Here is a 20835-nt window from a genome sequence, read left to right as displayed (position 1 = left end):
GACCCCGAGAGAACGGGCCGAAGAGTCGACGAACTGGTCTCCGATTGGGCGATGCCGCCGAGAGTCAACGTTCCGCGCGCGCTCTCCGCATCAGGTGGGAGGGGGGGGGGCAGAGGGGCGAGGGGTGAGGGTGGTAGGGAAAGAAAAGGAGAGAGAGGACAAGGGTGCATCAATCGAGGTCACTGGGGACCGGGAGAGGAGGCCAGGCCAATGCCCGGAGCTTTTCAGGTTAGCTAGCCATCGTCGACGTATACACCGTAATTAGAAGAAAATTTACCACAATCCTTTCCAATAACTGCTTCTGCTAGCTAGCTAGCTAGCTAATGCTGTTGCTGATGCTGATACTGATACTGATGCTGAGACTAAAACTGCTATTTCAACATTTAACTTTCTCTATCTTTCTTTCAATTATTATTATATTCTATTTTTCATCTTTAATTTTTAATTTTATTTTCTTTAGGGTTTAGGAAAAAGGTGTTCTCCCCTATAATAATTCATCACAAGTAGGGTTGGAATAATTTTTTTATAATAATTATTATTATTTTAGGAATTCGAAATTTCATTGCCGCAAATACTAAATCCAAACCGGGAACAGTCCCGGTTGCATTAATAATAATAATTCATCGGAAATTCTTTGACTATAACTTTAAAGAAAAAGAAAATGAAATATCGAGTGCAAAAAATGTTTAGCTAGAGACTTAATAAGGAAGTCGTTCTGATTTGAGCGATTACGTTCAAGTTAGAATCGTCAGAGTTGGCACGAATGCTCATATACATATGTATGTATGTGTGTATACACAATCTAATACGTATGCACAGAATACATACATATATATATATATGCACATGTGTCCGTTGGAATCCGTATTAGATAATCCCTACTACTATACTCTACTAGTTTCACTGTTGATGGAACGGTTTAAAAACATGGGCCCCAATGCACAACGTTTTAGAGAAAAAAGGTCGATAGGAAAACGCAGTGAGGCAGGTCTTAAAAGAACCAGAAAAAGAAGAAAAAAAAAATAAAACGAAAAAAAAAGAGGAATGGAAGAGTAAAGGTGGAGGATGGGAAGAAATCTAACGGGTAGTAAAGTTAGGGTAGGGGAGAGAAAGAAGATGAAGCGCGCAAGGTGTAGGTGAAAGTGAGGAATCCGAGTAGTAGTAGTAGTAATACTAGTAATAGTAAATAGTAATAGTAGCAGTAGTAGTAGTAGTAGTAGTAGTAGTAGTAGTAGTAGTAGAATGATGGGACTAATCTACTTTCTCCTCTTCTGCCAGGTAGACGATGAAAGGCAGTACAAGTTATATCAAAGGTAGTAAGAAAGACAGAAAAAGAAATATACACATATGTATAGTATAGTCAGCTGAAGAAAGACAGAGGAGGAGGAGGAGGGGGGGGGGAGGAACGCGTAACTCGCTATCATATGGTTACGTAACGAAAACCTACGCTATCATCGAAGACTAATCCTCATTTCTCTCTCTATTTATCTAACATTAACTATTTCTCTCTTTCATTTGCGATATAGAAAAGGGGGTAAGAAGTGAAGAGAGGGGGAGGGGATAGACACGTCATAGAACGCGACTATGATCATATATTCGCAAGCAAGCAAATAAGCATCAGCAGCAGCAACAGCAGCATTAGCAGCAGTAACAGTAACAGCAGCAGTAAAACAAGTAAAGAACGTACTATATATATATACAGAACGTATATACATATACGCATGTTATATATATATATATGAGTTGAAGTGAATTCTCGGGCGAACGGCCGAACGAACGAACGAACGAACGCGTTGGTGACCTTCGATGGGTTGGAAGAGAACGCGCCGTGTTACTCTTGGTGGGGGGTTTGGAAGCACAGTTGAATGTTAGAGTAAAAGAGATAGATAGATAGAGATGGATAGAAAGAGAGTGAGTAAATAAGAGAGAGTAGGAGTTCTCGTGTAGGGGGAGAGAGAGGGAGACCCAGTTGGAGTTCGTTGACCCGGCCCGTCAGCGAGGATTGGCCGCGCGGGGAGTTGTCGAGCCAGCCGTGCGCGCGTTCTTCGAGCTCCTAGGACTACACTCTCTGAGGGCTTACCAAAATGAGAGGGACAGAGATAGGAATATATATATATATATATATAGATAGATAGAAATAGATAGATAGATAGTCAGATAGAGAGAGAGAAAGGTGAGGGAAACAAGTATCAAGGGAGTGAGTGAAATACTTGCTAGCTTGCTTGTGTTTGCGTGCGCGCGCTCACACACACGTTGGGTTAATTTCATCTTGCCCCAGTTACGGGGCAGGCAGGGTGAACGAACTAGCCTCGCGCCAAGGCCCCGTCGACCTACTTTCTTGGCCGCTCGGATAAACGCGCGCGCCTGAGAAAGAAAGAGAAGGAGATAGAGAGTGAGTGAGCGAGTGAGAGAGGTGGGACGATCACCGCGAGGAAGAGAAGAACGAACCGAGAGAGAGAGAGAGAAGGTGAGGGAGAGGGATAGGACTAGTCAACTGAGCAAGCAAGCGAATAGAACATAGTGAAAGAGAGAGGGTGGGAGTATCCCCCTCAACTCCCCACCTAACTCTCCTCGTAGAGAGACTCAAACGCTAGCTAGCCTCCTCTATCTAGGCTAGGACTGAGGAGAGGAAGAGAAGTGGTAGTGGAGAGTGCCGGAGGCCGACACACTGAGTGTGAGGGCAACGAACTAGCCTCGTCCCGGGCCCCGCGACCTACATTCCAAGTCTCTCTCTTTCTCTTTCTTTTCTTTCTTTTTCTTTCTTGTCTTTCTTTCTCACTCGCCCTTACTCTTTCTGTCTGTGAAGCTTACGCGAACGCTGCTGTTGAAAAGTGAAACCGACATCTCTCTCTTTCTCTCCTTCTCTATCTATCTCTCTTGCACGTTCTTTTTCTTTTCTATCTTTCTTTATTTCCACTCAATTTATTCTTAACCAAATTGTGATCCTAAGTAAAAGGAATTATTTGTTAACGTTAACTAAATCCTCTATCTCATCTTTAATTAAAGAAAACCTGATCCTATCCATAAAACTATGTATAGTTTGATCACTCTCACTTTCTTAAGAGAAGTCGAAGTTTAAAATTGTTGGGTTAGGTAGACAGATACGGACAAGACACCTGACGATCGACTGACCACCCCCCTTATTTATGTTTTTTTAATTGGAATATTAACAAAGCTTACCGGCCAATACTCGTCCTAATAGATTCTCGCTACTGTCCTGTCGTTGTTGCTGTTGATCTTGTTGAAACTGTTGTTGTTGTTGGTGCTGGACAGTTAACTGTTGTGGTTGAGTTGAACGACAACAGGTATTTCTTGGACTTGGTGGATTAGTTGTTGGAGATGTCAAATGTGTCGTTGTTTGACGTTGTTCCTTATCATTGTCCAAAGGTTCGTTAGATGCTGAGAGTAAAATGTCACCAGAGGGTCGTTGATCCTCGGCCGCGCTACTGCCGCGAGGCTTGAACTTCTGCACGGTCATTGCGGACCTAATCTCGCCACCCCTATTCCCCTAACTTCTTTCTATTTATTTATTCTTATTCTTATTTTCTTGTTTGATTATTTTCAAGAGTTTTTCTCGGATTGTATTTTTTTGGAAAACAAATTTTTATTGGAGGTTCGTTATTCCCTTCCACCACTACTACCAACTTCACCACCACCACCACCACCACCTCTTCTTCTTGTTTTCCTATTTTCCGCTTGCGGAACGTAAACAAGATGCGTTAACATGCCACGCGAGTAACGCTGTCACGGTTCGTTAAGTCGCGTGGGTCGCGACACCTTCCTCCTCCTTCTCTTTCTCCTCCTCTTCCTCCACCTCCTTTTCTTCTTCTTTCACCCTTAATTCTCCTCTATTTATTATCCCAAACTCACAATTCTTAGGACTCAAATGAAGTTACACCTCCTCTTCCTTTTCTACACTCCTTCGTTTTGATCCAACACGATCAACGACGATGATGATATCGTTCACTTTTCTCGTATCAAATTCTCCCCTCTCATTTCCTCCAAATAAAAATTAAAAAAAATAAAACAAAACTGTGCAACGTGTGGTGAATAAGTAAGTGGAGGTTAGGGGTTTTTTTCGAAGGGAACGTTTTTGATTATTTCGTTGAATTTGGATTGATAAGAGATGAGAAAGTAGACAACACAGATGACAGGCAAAAAAAAATAAAATGTGTGGTTAGAGATAATTGATAAAAATGTTTGAACAAGGAGGGAAATATATTTAAGGGAGAGGGGGTTGAAGGGTTGTGTTAAAACGCGCACCGCGTGGCCGTTTGGTGGTTGGTCGCGCGCGTTTTTTTACGTCAGAGTTGGTGGTTGATTGGTTGCTTGCTTGGTTGATCGTCGTTGTCCTTAGTAAATGATTTTGTTGGTTGCGTCAACTACTATTGCAAAGTAACAGCTAGGCTTAGCTAGGAGGCTTCAGGATGATAAAGTATTTTCCTCCCTTCGTTTTCAAACGATTCCAATTGGTTTTTTTTTTTTTTTTTAATGTCTTTGTCGGTCGTTGTCGGTCTTATTCGGTTCGTTCGGTCCTCTCTCGTGTGTGTGCCGTGTGCTACGCGGTGCGCGAGTGAGTTCTTCGCGGCGTGCTATACCACGGCACCCTAAGCGCCTGCGCGAATCTTATACTCAGTATCGTATCGTTTGCATTACCATGCCCTCCGTTCCTCCTCATTCTCCTCCTCCTCTCTTTTAATATTTTTTTCTTTTTTATATCTCTCATTCATCATCATCATCATCATCATCATAGTTTGGGATTAACGCGATGAGGATTTTTATTGGGTATTAGATTAAAAGGATTTTTCTTTTTGCAAAATACGATTAAATGTTACAAATGGATTTACTTTTATTTATTTAATTATTTATTCTTTCGTTTACTTTTTTTTGTAAATTTTTATTTTGCATATATATTGGATGTTATATCTTTTGATTTTGATTAATCAAATATTACGATAAAGGATTAGAGTTTTATTAACGTAGTACCCTTTTCGCGCCATCTTCATGAATTTTTGTACTTTTAGGTTATGATCGTTAGTATCGATCATGGATGATAATATAATTACTTTTGATTATCAGTTCAATCAAGAGTTATATGAACAATCTTTTGAATATATCTATGACTAAGCATAAAAAAGATAGAAAAGAAAAAAATAAATAGAAGACAAAGAAGTTAGAAGGACAAACAAGTTGATCCACACACTAAGCTTGGGAAGATCTTTGCTTAGATCGTACACGTCCCCGTAGGAAAGAACCGTTCCGTTCCTATGGCCAATTGGCACGGTTGACCCGTCATTAGGATCAAGGATTTTCGTCGACGTGGTTTGTAACAGACCCGTACCACACAACGGCCTAACCTTTTTTTTTTATCATCAGTATTTTTTTTATCAATATTACGCTCTATCCATCCTCTTCGTTGACTTTAACAAAACGCGTTCTCTAATTTCATGAAAAGTTAGGTAACTAAAGATTACGTTTTTTGTATTCTCAATTAATTATTATTTTTTAAAACAGTCTTATCAAATCTTTCTTCTATTACAAACGTTACAAGAAATAAAAAAGAAAAGAAAATTTGGAGATAGGAAATATCAATGATAAATAATAAAAATTAATTTATAAAATATTTATATATACATACATACATATATGTGTATATATAAAGAAAAGGGTGACGAATAAAAATGATACGAGACTGTTCATATATGCGTGATACACAATCAGAGGGAACACAGTTTGGTATCACATAGTTGACTCACCAATACTGAAAGAGTGAAAGCCGTTCAAATGCCCACCACACCACCGCCACCACCACCATCACCACCTTCTCCACCACCTCAACCACCTCCTCCTCTTGCATTTTACACCTACGCCCGACACCGCACACGTGCTACGTGTTTTACGTCGACGAAAAATAACCTCCTCTCTCTCGGCCAGGTGAAAGAGAGAGAAAGAAAGAGTTAAAATTCTAAAGAGTGGGGGTAAAACCAGAATGGGATAAAAAGAATGAGAGAGAAAGAGAGAGAGAGAGAGAGAGAGAGAGAGAGGTGGCTACTGTGCTACCGTGCAGCACGTTGTTAACCGGTTGCGAGACTTATGCTAGCACCGCTTGTTAACGGTTGGACCTAACGTAATCTAACACGCTCTCTAAACATCTCTCCTGACCTGTCTCAACATCGGTATCGACAAATGTCACGTGGCATCAACGACCAGGGACGTCTTTCTAACGTCACTCACATTTCTTCTAAGCTTGCCAACTACAATTTTCTTCCTTTTCTTTTCTTCTTTCTTTTTCAGGAGGGTTTCTCATCCCCCAAAATGTGTCCCAGGATGTTTGTTAATATGAATATATTTTTTTTTAAATAAGAAAAAGATATTAAAACAATTTTTTAATTCTGATTATTGATGTTATTTTTAATGGGGGTTGATTGGTGGTTGATGCAACAGGGATTAAATGAGAAACGTTCCTTTCTGATATTGTTTTGTCTAATTTTTGATTAGGATCAATAGTTCTTGATATATTTTTTAGTTAAATTTTCAACTAATTAATTATTTTCGAATGTTAACATAAACGATTATAGAAAATAGTCAAGTAAGATTTTTCAAAAGAATAATAATAAAAAAATTTGCTGGCACGATTACAAATAACTCTGTTAAAATCATTTCTATTAGATATTAATATCTCAAATATTACAAGATTAACACATCGAGAAATATTACAAGTGAAATAGTATATAAATTAAAAAGTTTTTTTATTTGTAAAATCATTTAATTCGTAATTTATTATACTCACGTATATTTATCTAATTTCGTTAAATTTAGGGAATACCAAAAAAAAAAAAAAACCAAAAATGTATTAATGAACGTTCACTTTACTTTTCATTACGAAATCAAAAACGATTTAAGAATGACCTTCACACCGTAAAAAGAAGCCTAAATGAGATATCATCATCCTCTCTCGTTTCTTTTTGATTTACAACGATGACACGATGATTTTCAGTGAAAAGAAAAAAAAATAATAAAATAACGATTTGCCTCAACTTAAGGTTTAATAATACGTGTGTGTGTTTGTGTGTGTGTTTGTGTGTGTGTACGCGGGGGTGTTGGAGTCGTAAAGTTTAGGAATTGAATGAGACGTTATAGTTCTTCCAACTTAAACGAATGATTTACGAGCTCGTCATGAGAGAGCAGCAGCACACAGCCGTAGTCCCATCTTCAAAATTTATGTCCCCACTGCATAAAGAAAAGAAAGAGAAACGTAAAAACCGCATAGCCATAAAATTTGACCGCAACCCTTATAAAATCGTTTGACTACTATTACTACTACTACTACTACTGTGTTGTGTTGAACCTCGTAAATCTTACTTGACTATTTTCTATAGTCGTTTAGGTTAACATTCGAAAATAATTAAGACCTTATTAGAACTTCAACATTTTCAGTTCTTTTAATTCTATATATATTTATATCTATACATATATACGTTTATATATACATATATATTATATTTAATTATATATAATTAATTTAATAATTATTATATTTATATATAAATATATAATATTTTATATAATATATACAATATATAATATATAATATAATTTTGTAATATAATATTAATATTAATATATAATATATAGTATAATTTTTTATTTTATATTATATATATATAATAAAAAATTATATTATAGATTAAATATTATATTTATATTTTAAATATTATATATTAAATAATAAATAATAAATTATAATAATATTAATATAATTAATAATAAATAAAATTTAATATTTTAAATATTATATATATATATATAAAAATAATTAAATCTAAAAATAATCTAATCAAATTTTATTATTCGACAAAATTTAGATCAACTTAGATTAGAATAGTTTTCAGTTTAACTTGACCCTAAATAATAATTTTACCCAACTCTCTCCCATCACGAATTAGTATCGTATGAACAATTTTTCCTCGAACATAAATAACCAAAAAAAAAAAAAAAAAAAAATCCTCGAGTATAAAGAAGAAGAAAAAGAAGAAGAAGAAGAAAATATGAATTAGGATAATCTAGTAGGAAGGTCGAACATTGTGCCGATAGTGTGCTAACACTATACTGCCCCATTAAATTGGAGCAAATTGGGTTCACGGTTTTCGCGAAGGTTCCCCTCTTACACGCAACCAACTCTAACTTCAAATACACTTATGCATATACATTCTTACACTTATACACATATATGTATACCTATATATATATATACAGATAGAAAGAAGATATACGAAGTGTCGACGATTAACGAGGGTCGTTTCACGTTGCAAAATCTTTGCGTACCGTGCGAATCTGTGCCAGTGGGCTACGTGTATACGCGTTCCAGGTATTTTACAGCAATCCACACAAGCCTGACCGACCTCACTTTCGTATGCACATCGATAACTATATATGTATATGTGTGCGTAGACGCATATTAGATACATAGTAATAGGTTTAGTTATAAATTTATTTTAAAATGTTCGAAAAATTTGGGTGGTACTTTCGTTTGAGAATAATTTGAAACATGGTTCGTATGATTTCAATCAAAAAAAAAAAATTGTTAAATATTTAAAAAAGAAGAGGCAAAACAAAAAAGAAAAAAAGGCTGCCAATAAATAAAATCCTCTGTGTATATTTAAAAATACACCAACGACGACGATAAAAAGGGATTTTTAATTGATCGAAATGAAAATAAAATAGAAACTGTCATCAGATAGAGTGAAAAGACAAATTTTTTTCAATCAAAATTCATTTTTATTTGACTCGTGCACAAAAAATGTTATATTTTCTATTTCGTAATACCGGAACAAAAATGATTGCAATTCCAATTGTTATTTATTTATTTTCTTTTTCTTTTTTATTTAATCTGAATAATAAATTATTATTAACTACTTTATCTTCATGAATCAAGTTTCACTGAATATTACGAACAATGCGATTGAGAAAACCTTGTTGATTTTTTTTTTTTATTTAGATTTTGATTGATCGTTGAATTAATTCAAAACAAAGATTCTCATCGGTTACGTATTCATGCGTGTGTGTATTTGTGTGTCTGTGTATGTGTAGGAATTATTATCAAAGAGGTAAAACATGATTGAAATAGAAAACTAGAAGAAATGTTGGAACGTTGTTGCAGCAACTTAAAGGAAAGGACAAAGTCCCACGCGAAACTCCGGGAGCTCATAGATGCACACATGCACATATGCACGCATGTTGTACGCATGTACGCACTCATACATATGTACGTGTGTGTGTGTGTGTGTGTAAATGTGTGCGTCTATTCAAAGTATACTTGCGTATTATACCTGGCTCGAGCCCATTGTCTTCGGATTCATGTAGGCCTAACATTGGAATGCAATAAAATTCTATCCCTCCTTCAACCCCCCCCCATATGTTTTTTTTTTTAAATTCAATTCACTTTAGTTTATCTCATAAATTTATTGGATAATTGAAAATGTATCATTGAACATTAAGTGTTAAGTTTGATCTTAATTCATTATTTCAATAATTTTATTTATCGTATAATAAATAAATTGTATTACTCGATACAAAAAAAAATTTTATTTAAATATTTTTAAAAATTATTAAATTTAGTGGATCAAATAAAGAACAAATAAAGAAGTAAACAAATTATCAATTAAATAATTAAAGAAATAATACAAAAATAAAATGTATCTCATTGAAGATTTATGTTAAGTTCTATCTTTAATTCTTTTTTTTTTAATAATTTTATTTATCATATAATAAATAAATAAATAAATTGTATTAATCAATGATAGAAAATTTCACTTAAATATTTAAAATAATCAACAAATTGCATGATCAAATAATAAAAGAAATAATAAACAAAATCAAATGAAAGTCATCATTGAAGATTCATGTTAGATTCTATCTTTAATTCTTTTTTTTTTAATAATTTTATTTATCATATAATAAATAATTTATATTACTTAACAATATAGATTATTATTCGTGTATTTAAAACAAATAAACAAATTGAAATGATCAAATAATATCTTAATTAATACAATCGAAAATGATCATTGCACTTCATAGAAACAATCACTCTCCATATTTTTTAATCCTAATCAAAAATTTATATACGACAAAAGAAAAAAATAGTATAAACAAGAAAATGCATGTCTTAACTGATATGTGTGTGTGTGTGTGTGTGTGAAAATAAATTTAGATTATCCTAAATAATGCGAGTATAGTTATAAATAATATCAAACGTATTTCTATAGGATTACGAGGTTAGATTTGAACACGACGATAAAATTCTTGCTTTAGGGTCGTAAATCGAATAAGATATCGATAGATCGATAAATATCAATTGGGTTTGGTACGAAAGTGTTGTTAGAGGGTATTAAAGAGAATGAAAACGTGTTTGTTGGTGTTTAACTTGAGTGAAGGAACTTTATCTGGACTCGTGCACGGTGTTTGTTGTGTCTATGGAACAATTCGTAGTAGAGTAAGGTTTGTCTAATGTTGTCTATATGTAGTACTAGTCTAGTCTAGTCTAGTCTAGTCCGAGATTATGTTAGTGTATTAGAGAGTCTTGATCTAACGTAATAGACATAGTGGTTTTGTATAAAACAAGTCAGAGTTACGACCGTACAACGATGTATTATCGTTTCCGTGTTTTAGGTTTGCTTTCACTCTCTTCCTATCTTTCTCTTTCTCTTTTTTTACGTCATCGATGACGAATTTTTTTTTTTTTTTATAACATTACTTCCTTATACAAATTTATTTCCTTATAATTAAATAATTTATAGATAGTTATTTTTTGTTTTCTTTTCTTTTGTTATGGAGAATTGTAGGATTTTATTTTGAATTGATGAAAGATTTTTTTAATCAATTTTTTCTTTATTTTGTAAATATTAATATTTAATATTTGTAAAATTTTAAACTTAAAAAAAAAAAAAAATAGAAAACAAAACAAAAAGGAAGAACATTTAAAAACGTTTGTCGAAGTTACATTTTTAATTGGGGTCGTTTGAAATAGTGATTAACCTGATTAAAAAAAGAATCACTAAGAAGAGAATGAAGAATAGGAAGAAGAAGAAGTAGAAGAAGAAGAAGACACCTAATGAAATCTCTAATCTTTCAACGAGGGTGGAGAATGAAGACGAGGAGAAGGTGAAGAGAAAAGAGGAGGTTAACTGTCCAAAGGCAATCAAATGTGAATTGCACAATAGCAAATAGCCTAAGAACGAAACGCACATTGGTCAGCGACTCCCAACTCAAACATCTAAGGATTCGCATAAACAACACGAAAGTGTTACAATCATGCTAACTGTTATCTTCGTTTCTTTTTTTTCTTTTTTTTTTTTTTCGTTATTTATATTATAAATATAAAATATTTTTGTTATCAAAGTATCAGAATAAGTTTACAAATATTTATGATAACACCTGTAATAAAATAAAATAACACACTATGATTAATATATTATATTATTAAAATTTTAATTTAATTCAAAATGAAGGTTTTGATTTCTTTTTTTTTTTTTTCAATTACGTTCTTGATCAAACTGCAACTGCATTTATTTTATTTTATTTTTTAAATTGATTGTAAGATACAAAGTTAGGATAGTGCAAGCAAGCAAGCAAGCAAGCAAGAAACAACCGTGTGCATCTTAGAAGTATTGTCCTCTCGTTACGCGTTCACATTCCAAACGCATTCGAGCGCATCGGCTCGCGTTAAGTAGCGTTAGATGACCCGCTACTGTTGGCATACTTTCATGACCGATCGAAAATCCATCATTATAATTTTGTCCGATGATCGTTACTTCAATTTAACGATATTACAATTCAAAAATGATTAAACTAACTTTCTATCTGATGATATTTGCCCATAATTATGAAAGTGGTCTAAGTCAAAATTAAATTAAAAAATGAGTTTATTAGTTATTACCCATTACATTATTTTAAACTAAATAAATTCAATGTAATTTGAAAACGATATTGTTAAAAACGAATCGTTAGATAATGTTTGTTTTTTTTTTTTCAATATTACATAGAATTCATATAGTGTTCAAATATAAATCTTTAAATGTCTTGAAACAAGAGATACATGAAGAGTGCAAGGTCTTGCCCTTAAGGATTTTGTTCAAATTTTCTAGGATGATAGATTTTGCTTCCCTGTTCACAAATATATATGGTTATAGGGGCCACTACTCAATAATTTTTTAGATATTTGTAATTAAAGATGCTAAAGTCATCTTTAATTCAGTACATACAATATAATCGTTTTGTGTATCGTCAGTACATATAATAATTTGTTACAGAAATGAATTTAAAGACTCAACAGCATCTTTAGTACTCGTCAGTACTTAGAATCGTTTGTTACAGAAATGAATTTAAAGACTCAACAGCATCTTTAGTATCTTTAACCTTTGCTTACCACACCTTGGTCCAAAGGACCCAGACCTTTTTTGCAACTTGAGTCATTTTTCTCAATTGTTCAACTTTGATAATTTTTTAAACCTATTTAAATTTAATTTAAAGCTATAAAACCTACATAGTCTTTTTAATTAAGTATTAAAGAAGTCAGAAAAAAATGTTGAAGTAAATCAATGCAATAATTTCTTTTTTTATAACAATTTTTCTCGGGGTGTGGTAAGCGTGTTATTCCAGGAAGTGTGGTAAACAAAGGTTAATTGCAATTGAGTAGTGGCCTCTATAATCATATATATTTGTGAACAGGGAAGCAAAATCTATCATCCTACAAAATTTGAACATAAATCCGTAAGGGCAAGATCTTGCACTCTCCTTGTTAAACTACTTTCATAATTATGGGCACAATTATATATTCATTTGACAATAAGATTATTATTCATCATTTGATTTTTTCATTTGTTATTTTATTCATCGATAATAAAAACAAAATGTTAAGATTTCATTTTTGTCAAATGATTTATTTACTCACATTCCTTTCATAGCTTTTACATCTATCTCTTCACCTCTATTTCCAACTTTGGATGGTAGAATAAAGAGAGAACGAAAAATGGAGAGAATGAGAGAGACTACTTTCCTGACTTTATCGTTCCAGTCAACCTACCTCAGCCACCAGCACAGCCTACTCCTATATAACAGCATTACGAAAGAGAGACGAGACCCGGTTACCTACATTCCCTATATATCACCTATCACTGAACTATTATATATTACACACATTTATAGTTACAATCATACACAACATACATACATAGGTATACATAAATATACATAAGTATACATATATTTATTTTGTATAGGTATACATAGGAATACATAGACATATATACATAGGATATACATATGTGTCACTATACCAATCCACAGTTCATATAACCAAATACATATTTTTTTTTTGTTCATCTCTTTGCAACATCTTACAATCCTTTGGAGCAACAAGTAACTTTTTCCCACTGACTTGTTTTCACTTCTAACGATATTTCGACTAAACTTTCTTTCAAATAAATCTTCTATGAATTTAATAGTTCTTTCTATCTTTTTCTTCACATATTGTGTAATATGGATAATTAAAAAACAATTTATCATTGGAAAATCATGCATTGAATTATTTTCATTTTCTTATATTACAAAATCTAATATATAACAATTAGTTATTTAATTCATAAGTATTTTTAAAGTGTTACTAACAATTTATAATCAATATTTGGGATTGTAAATGTTTAATAATAATTTTTTAAATATTTACATTATACAAAAATTGCATAACATGTCTATAAGTTTTATAATAATTAAATAATGCATTGAATTATTTTCATTTTCTTATATTACAAAATCTAATATATAACAATTAGTTATTTAATTCATAAGTATTTTTGAAGTGTTACTAACAATTTATAATCAATATTTGGGATTGTAAATGTTCAATAATAATTTTGTAAATATTTACATTATACAAAAATTGCATAACATGTCTATAAGTTTTATAATAATTAAAGAAACAAATAAACTATACCCAAGTACTGTCACAAAAATATAATCTCGATCAAAATAAATTCATAGTAATGCAACAACAATAAAATTAAATAAATCCCATTTAATAATGTGTTAATAATTTATAAAAAAAAAAAATTTTAACGATAAATTGATACGATGCAATGAAAAATAAATATCGAGATGACTTATTATTATTCCAAAAAACAAAAACAAATAACAAAATAGAAACCCATATTAATTTACAATGAAATTATTATTAATTAAAAATCTACATTTTGGAGAATACCTACAATTTACGATTTCATCATGTTGGAATATATTTTCTCGATAGTTTAGAACATCGAGAGCTTCGATGGTAATAGTGGTGGTGATGGTGGTGGTGGTGGTGGTGGTGGTGTTGGTAGTGGTGGTGCTGGCTGAGCGAGCACGGTATCTTATATTAGATACGGTCAAAGTGCAACGTCCTTTCTTTCTCTCTCTCTCTCTCTCTCTCTCTCTCTATCTCTTTCTTTCTCTCTCTTTCTTTCTTTTACTGGTCGAGGTCGAGCTTGGCGGGGGCTAAACGAACGAACTCGGTGGAATATTTAAGGGCTCTCCTCGTACTATATCCGTTTTATATTTATATTGGCGTCTGGCACTTGCTAAAGAAAGAAAATCTTGAAGAATAAAAGAGAAAACAAATCTAAAATTAAGAGTGAAAAAAAAAGAGAGAGAGAGAGAGAGAGAGAGAGAGAGAAAGAAAGAAACTATTTGATTGGTGTCGATATATAATAGTTTTATTGATAATCATTAATTTTATAATACCAACAACAAAAATAATCATTAAAATTGTGACAATATTTTTATTTGATTTATCTAATATTCACAAATATGTGTTACTAAAAAGTTCTATCATTTAATTATTAATAATTAATTAAAAATACTAATTAAATAAAACGTCATTGATTATGTTGAATCAAATATTTTCAACCAAAAAATTAAATATACATCAAATCAAATAATTTCATTTTAATTAACCCTACAATCATTTTATTAACCCTACAATAATCTGATTTATTACATAATAAACAAATACCTAAAAAAAAAAAAAAAAATGTCCATTTGTTTAAAGTTACGTTCGAACGAAAGATTCGAATGAATCTTAGAATAATAAAAAAAAAAAAAAATACGAAGTAAAAATAGAAAAAAAGAAAAAAAGAATTATCGGATACGTCAGCAAATAAAATCCCCGTTTTTCCCTTACCCTCCTCCCTCTGCCATCATTTTAACTAGTAAAGCTTTAGTCCCCCACTATATTTCTTATAGGACTTCGGTTAACTTCGGTTTAGTTCGTAGTGTCGGAGCTGAGCTTTAGGGTGAACGTCCTCTCCCAACTGGGGCACGCGGCCGACCCTCCCCCCTTTCCCCTCCTTCTCCTAGTTAACTTGCATCGAAATCGCATAAGCAATGTGTTACCTTCGTCACAGAGCTTTAACCAAGCGCGCAGCAGCACCACCACCACCACCACCACCACCACCACCACCATCACCAACCAGGTAAACTCAATCCACAACTTTGACCCCTTCAATTTACCCTCCCTCCCGCCCTCTTTTCTCACCCTCACCCTCTCATCCTCACTTTTACTTCACATCTTCTTTCTTTTTAAACATTTCTATAATATCAATAATTAATTACAAAAAATGTTTAATTTATATATGTATATTTCACGTATTTGTATTATTATTATTATTATTATTATTATTATTATAATTATTATTATATTTATATTTATATATAATACAAAAAATTATATAATAAAATAATAAGATTAATTTAATTTATTAATATATTATAATTATAATATATATATATTTAATATAATTTAATATATATTTATAATTTATTAATTAATTAAAAAAATTATTATAGGAATAATTGTGATGTTAAAAATAAAGTAGAAAACAATTGTTTGATTATTCTATAAAAAAATAATAATAATAATTAATGAATTGAACAAACTATAATACGAAGGAAGTTTAAAGAAGCAGTTAAATCAAAGTTTGACTATGAATAGTTTAAATATTCTCCCACTCTCTATCTCTCTTACTTTTTCTGCGTGTAGGTGCATGTATGTGTGTCTCAGTTTCATCTAATCCCTTTATTCTTCATCGAACTATTAACAGTCCTAATTAAATGTATCGTACCTTTAAAGATTAGAGAATAACACGAACAGGGACAATGTTCTCTCTCCCTCTCCCTCTCTCTCTCTCTCTCTCTCTCTCTCTCTTAAGGTGTTGAAGTTTTACCTCCAAAGTAGGGCAAAATTCTGACGTCAGAATGAAGGAGAATACAAGAGAGGTAGGGTGAGATAAAATGACGGGAGGTAGGAAAGGGGGGAGGGTGAATGGTTGAAGGTAGGTAGGTAGATAGGTTGGCTAAATCTTCGTCCAGAACATTAGGCAATATCGTTCCTTTCCAATGAGAAATGTTCACAAGGGCAGAAAAAAAGGGCTAAACGATCGACATTTTTTTTTAACTAAAAAAAAAAAACAACAACAGGAAAACACACACTATTTTTCAAATTATTTTCAATATCAAATGGGTAAAAGAAATTTTTAAAAAGAAAATAATATATGGAGAACATTTGCCAAGCTGTTTGAAAAATTTGTTCACAATCTTGAAACACACGTACACAATTTTTATCGCGTGTATTAATTTATTAATGAAAATTAAATTTAATTGTTTATTTTTATTTTTATTTTTGTTTTTCTAATTATATGTTTAATAAAATATTACACAGAGACACGAAGATGTAGATGCAGATGAAGATGCAAATTTAGATGCAAATGAAAATGACGATGAGAATGAATGAAGATAAAAGTTAAGATTAACTAAAGAACCTATTAAAGTATCGAATGATCGATGAATCAATCGATCGATTGATCGATCAAACGATTGAGATTACACATGTGGAAATTATTACGCTTGTTCTTTCTTTCTTTCGTTCGTTCGTTCGTTCGTTCATTCGTTCGATAGTCGTCGTCGCACACCTTGCGACGTTCACTTTTGTTCGGCCTCGTAGCATTCGCTCAAATCGGAAAGTCGTGTTGAATTTATCACGGATTCCATAAACTCAGATCTAATCAAACACGATCGCAAATCGATGTTGCTTGCTTTTCCCACTTTCAAAATAGAAATCTCTACAAATTTTACATCATTTATTTTATGGTTTTTACGTAGATTTTTAATATAATTAAAATAATTTAAAAAAAGTCTGTACAAAATTGATTATATATATATATAATCAATTTTATACTCAATATCACACATACTAAATAATAACTAAATTTACTCCAATACTTTATAACTAATACTAAAACTATAATACCAATACTACTTAATATTAAATAATTACTATTTTTATATTTAATATATGTATATATATAAAAACCTTGAACAACATATAATAATAATTTCTAAATTATTATGATAATATCTAAATTAACATAATAGAAGGTAAAAGTAGATTCCTCGGACAACGACACCATACAACACACGCACACACATACCACAACTTACTTTTATCTTCGTCATCGTATCTCGACAACAAATATCTTCTAACTTAGGTTAGTTATTAGCATCTATCTATACTTTATACCAAGAGAATAAAAGTATAGTAAACGATAGATTAACTAGGCTGACTGTTACTACTTTCTCAAAGTATTTAACTCGTCCGCAACTTTGTTGCTATTCCTCACACAGTTTAACGCAGGTCAGTAGCTGGCTACGCTCCTACGCAGATGCACTCATATATATATACACACATAATTCTATCACTATTGCATTCACTCAAACATACACACATACACACATTAGGTTCCTCGTGTCGTTGTCCGTAATCTCGTTGCGTGCGTAACCGGAGATAAAAATGAATCTAAAAGAGTCAACCGTGCGTTGCACTCAAATACACACATATACATATAGATAATCACATATAACATACACATAAACATGTACCCACGTAAAGATATTTACACATGGTATCACATACGTCTCTCTCTCTCTCTCTCTCTCTCTCAGAAATGACTCAACTTTGAATGATATATTTATTATCGTAAACGATAAAATGAATTTATTTCTATTTCTATCAAATCATTGGTAAATTAATTTGTTAGATTAAAAAAGAACTTTTGTATTTTTTCTTTTTTTATTAAATTTTAATTTTAATTTTAATAAGAAAAAGTTCATTCCTATATACAGAGTGATTCAGCAGCTTTTGCTAAGAGCTGATGTATCACCCTGTATGTGTGCAGATGAAAATGACAATGAGAATAAATCAAATAAGAACATTATCTACAGCAATACACTATAGATTCAATCATTAATAAAATAAATGCATACATACCAATGTAGATTAACTAATTAATATTAATAAATTATAATATAAAAACAGATGTGTGCAGATCACATACGGTAGAAGTAAAACCTTGAAAGAAAACCAAGCTTCGAGATGTGAATATATCGAAATAATTGAATTGTAATACTGTGCCATCTATTGAAAGAACTTTACAGAAACTTAATAACCTCTAAATAAAAATCTTTAAATTAATAATAAAAAATAATTAAAAAAAAAAAAAATTGTGCTATGTGCTAAGCTAATAAATTTCATTAAGATAAGTTGAATAGTTTCGGAATTATTAGTGAACAAATATATTGTAACACTGAATTTTTATATATATAGAATTGTTATTAATTAATTAATTAATTAAGAATTAAATTATATATTGAATTAAATAATATAGAATTAAATTATATATTGAATGTTATTAATTATTAATTAATTAATATATATAATTAAATTATATATTGAATTAAATAATATAGAATTAAATATATAGAATTAAATTATATATTAAATTAAATAATATAGAATTAAATTATATATTGAATGTTATTAATAAATAAATTAATTATTTTTGTTTCATTGATTTCACGTTATTCCGTTTCACAATTTTTAAATCACTCTGATTCTAAAGGAGTTTTCATCACTTCAAAAAACACGTATCGATAATACTGAGAGAATAAAACAATATTCCAAACGTTTAGTATGGAACTCTTATTACGACTAACAAATAAGATAACATCACGCAAAGTCAAGAATACCAATAAGATGACATAACGTAAATAAGTTTCGAAGTATAATACACATTGACCTGTACTTTTGTCAAATGTAAACATAACTAAAACTATATATTACGTATTCCGTAACGTTTATATATTACGTTTATTTCAATATAAGAAAAAATTCTTTTATACAAGTTCTCGGTAACCACATATATAAACACATATATATACACTCATACACAGAGTCTTACAAATTTTTCTTTTTTAAAATACATAAAATACACCACATCCGTAACCGATGACAAGGACATTGAGATCGGTCACTGGAAACAAATCTAGATGAGCTTACTATGATTACGTATACGCAATCACACATACACACATATATATATATAGAAAGAGAAAGAGATATACAGGTGGTAAAACATATACATAGGTGTGTGTATGTATATATATATATATATATATATATGTAAAGAATAATACGATATACGAAACTAAGCTGACGTATGACAAGCATCGTTTTCTTTGAGAAAACTATACGATGATTCAAGGGCACTCTGTGTGTGTGTGTGTGTGTGTGTGTGTTGCAATTAATCTCAGTCGACTAATGCTTTGAGAATTTTCATAATTCATTTTTTATTATATATATGCATTATCGTTTGTTTAAATAATTTAAATCGTACGATATTTAAATATTACAAAGTAAAGATAAATTTGCGTACGAGCTGAGAATTACTGGTTGTAAGAATGTTGATAAAAACCTCGATGCAATTTCTTTTTTTTTATTATTTTTTATTTTCTTTTTTTGCAATGACACGTTTAAACGAGAGAATAAAAACGAAGTAGTATCGGAGATTAATAAATAGATAAAAATGTTTAGTAATATTCATATAGAAAAATCTAATTTTTCTTTTTACATATATTACAATATATTCCATACGTATGTATAGGTACGTAAGTACATATATCTATTATACTCATATATACATATATAACTGTTTTGTAACTAAGGCAGATAAAGATCAACGGATTTGTTGCAAACTACTTTGTTCTAATTAACTGCAATTTACAATCATGATTACAAAAGCAAGGTAGTCAAGAACTTTCGTTGTTAACTTCGATAAATATCATTCCCGAAGTGAAAGAAATATGAGAAATATTTCCTATTTCTATTTTTATTCTTCCTTTTCTTTTTTTTTTTTTTAGATTTATTTCGTACTATATCACAGATTAACAAAAAAAAAAATCAAAAGTATACTAAAATAAAAATATATTTTTTGTTAAACGATTAACCAGTTGACTGTGGATTTTAGATTGAAAAGATCACCACAGGGTGCGGAATTAAAAACAAGCAACGACGTGTATACACGTCGAACGTGTAGGGCAAATGGTATTATTATACATTTGATGAAAAACGAGGAAGGATTATATTTTTATTCAAAGTCAACAAAACTAACAATTCTTTTCTGAATACGTTATTCTTACTAAAAGTTTGAAAATTGTGAAAAAAAAAAAAATAATAAAATACATAAAAAAGAAAAATTGAAGATAGGAAGAATAAAGAAGAAAGAAAAATCAGAAAATAGTTTAGAAAATTTCAAATTATGTATGTGTGATATGTTTCAAAGTGTGCACGGTACTACGCAAAGTGCGACTTCACAGGTCGTACACCAAAAACCTTGTTTCCTTGCGTTTTCCATTTTTTTTTTTTTTGAGCAAACGGCACATCTTAGAAAAAAAATAAATTAAATAAAT

The 20835-nt window shown here is 31.2% G+C and overlaps 1 protein-coding gene across 2 annotated transcripts in view; it reads right to left on the bottom strand.

The window, feature by feature from the left end:
• Positions 1-20835, bottom strand: part of E75 (ecdysone-induced protein 75) — a 159045-nt gene that overhangs the window by 73168 nt on the left and 65042 nt on the right. The window contains exon 1 of one of the 2 annotated variants that reach the window (XM_015320218.2): positions 3181-3493. The exons of the other annotated variant lie outside the window; for it this stretch is intronic. Coding sequence (XP_015175704.2) covers positions 3181-3478 — 298 coding nt within the window. The 5' untranslated portion in view covers positions 3479-3493. Of the gene's footprint in view, positions 1-3180; positions 3494-20835 lie in introns of those variants that run through there. 2 annotated transcript variants of the gene reach the window in all.

Source organism: Polistes dominula, unplaced genomic scaffold (genome assembly GCF_049000335.1).
Source record: "Polistes dominula isolate Pdom_NZ unplaced genomic scaffold, Pdom_raw_medaka contig_17, whole genome shotgun sequence".
Classification (NCBI taxonomy): domain Eukaryota; kingdom Metazoa; phylum Arthropoda; class Insecta; order Hymenoptera; family Vespidae; genus Polistes; species Polistes dominula.
This window is presented reverse-complemented; position numbering and strand designations above follow the sequence as displayed.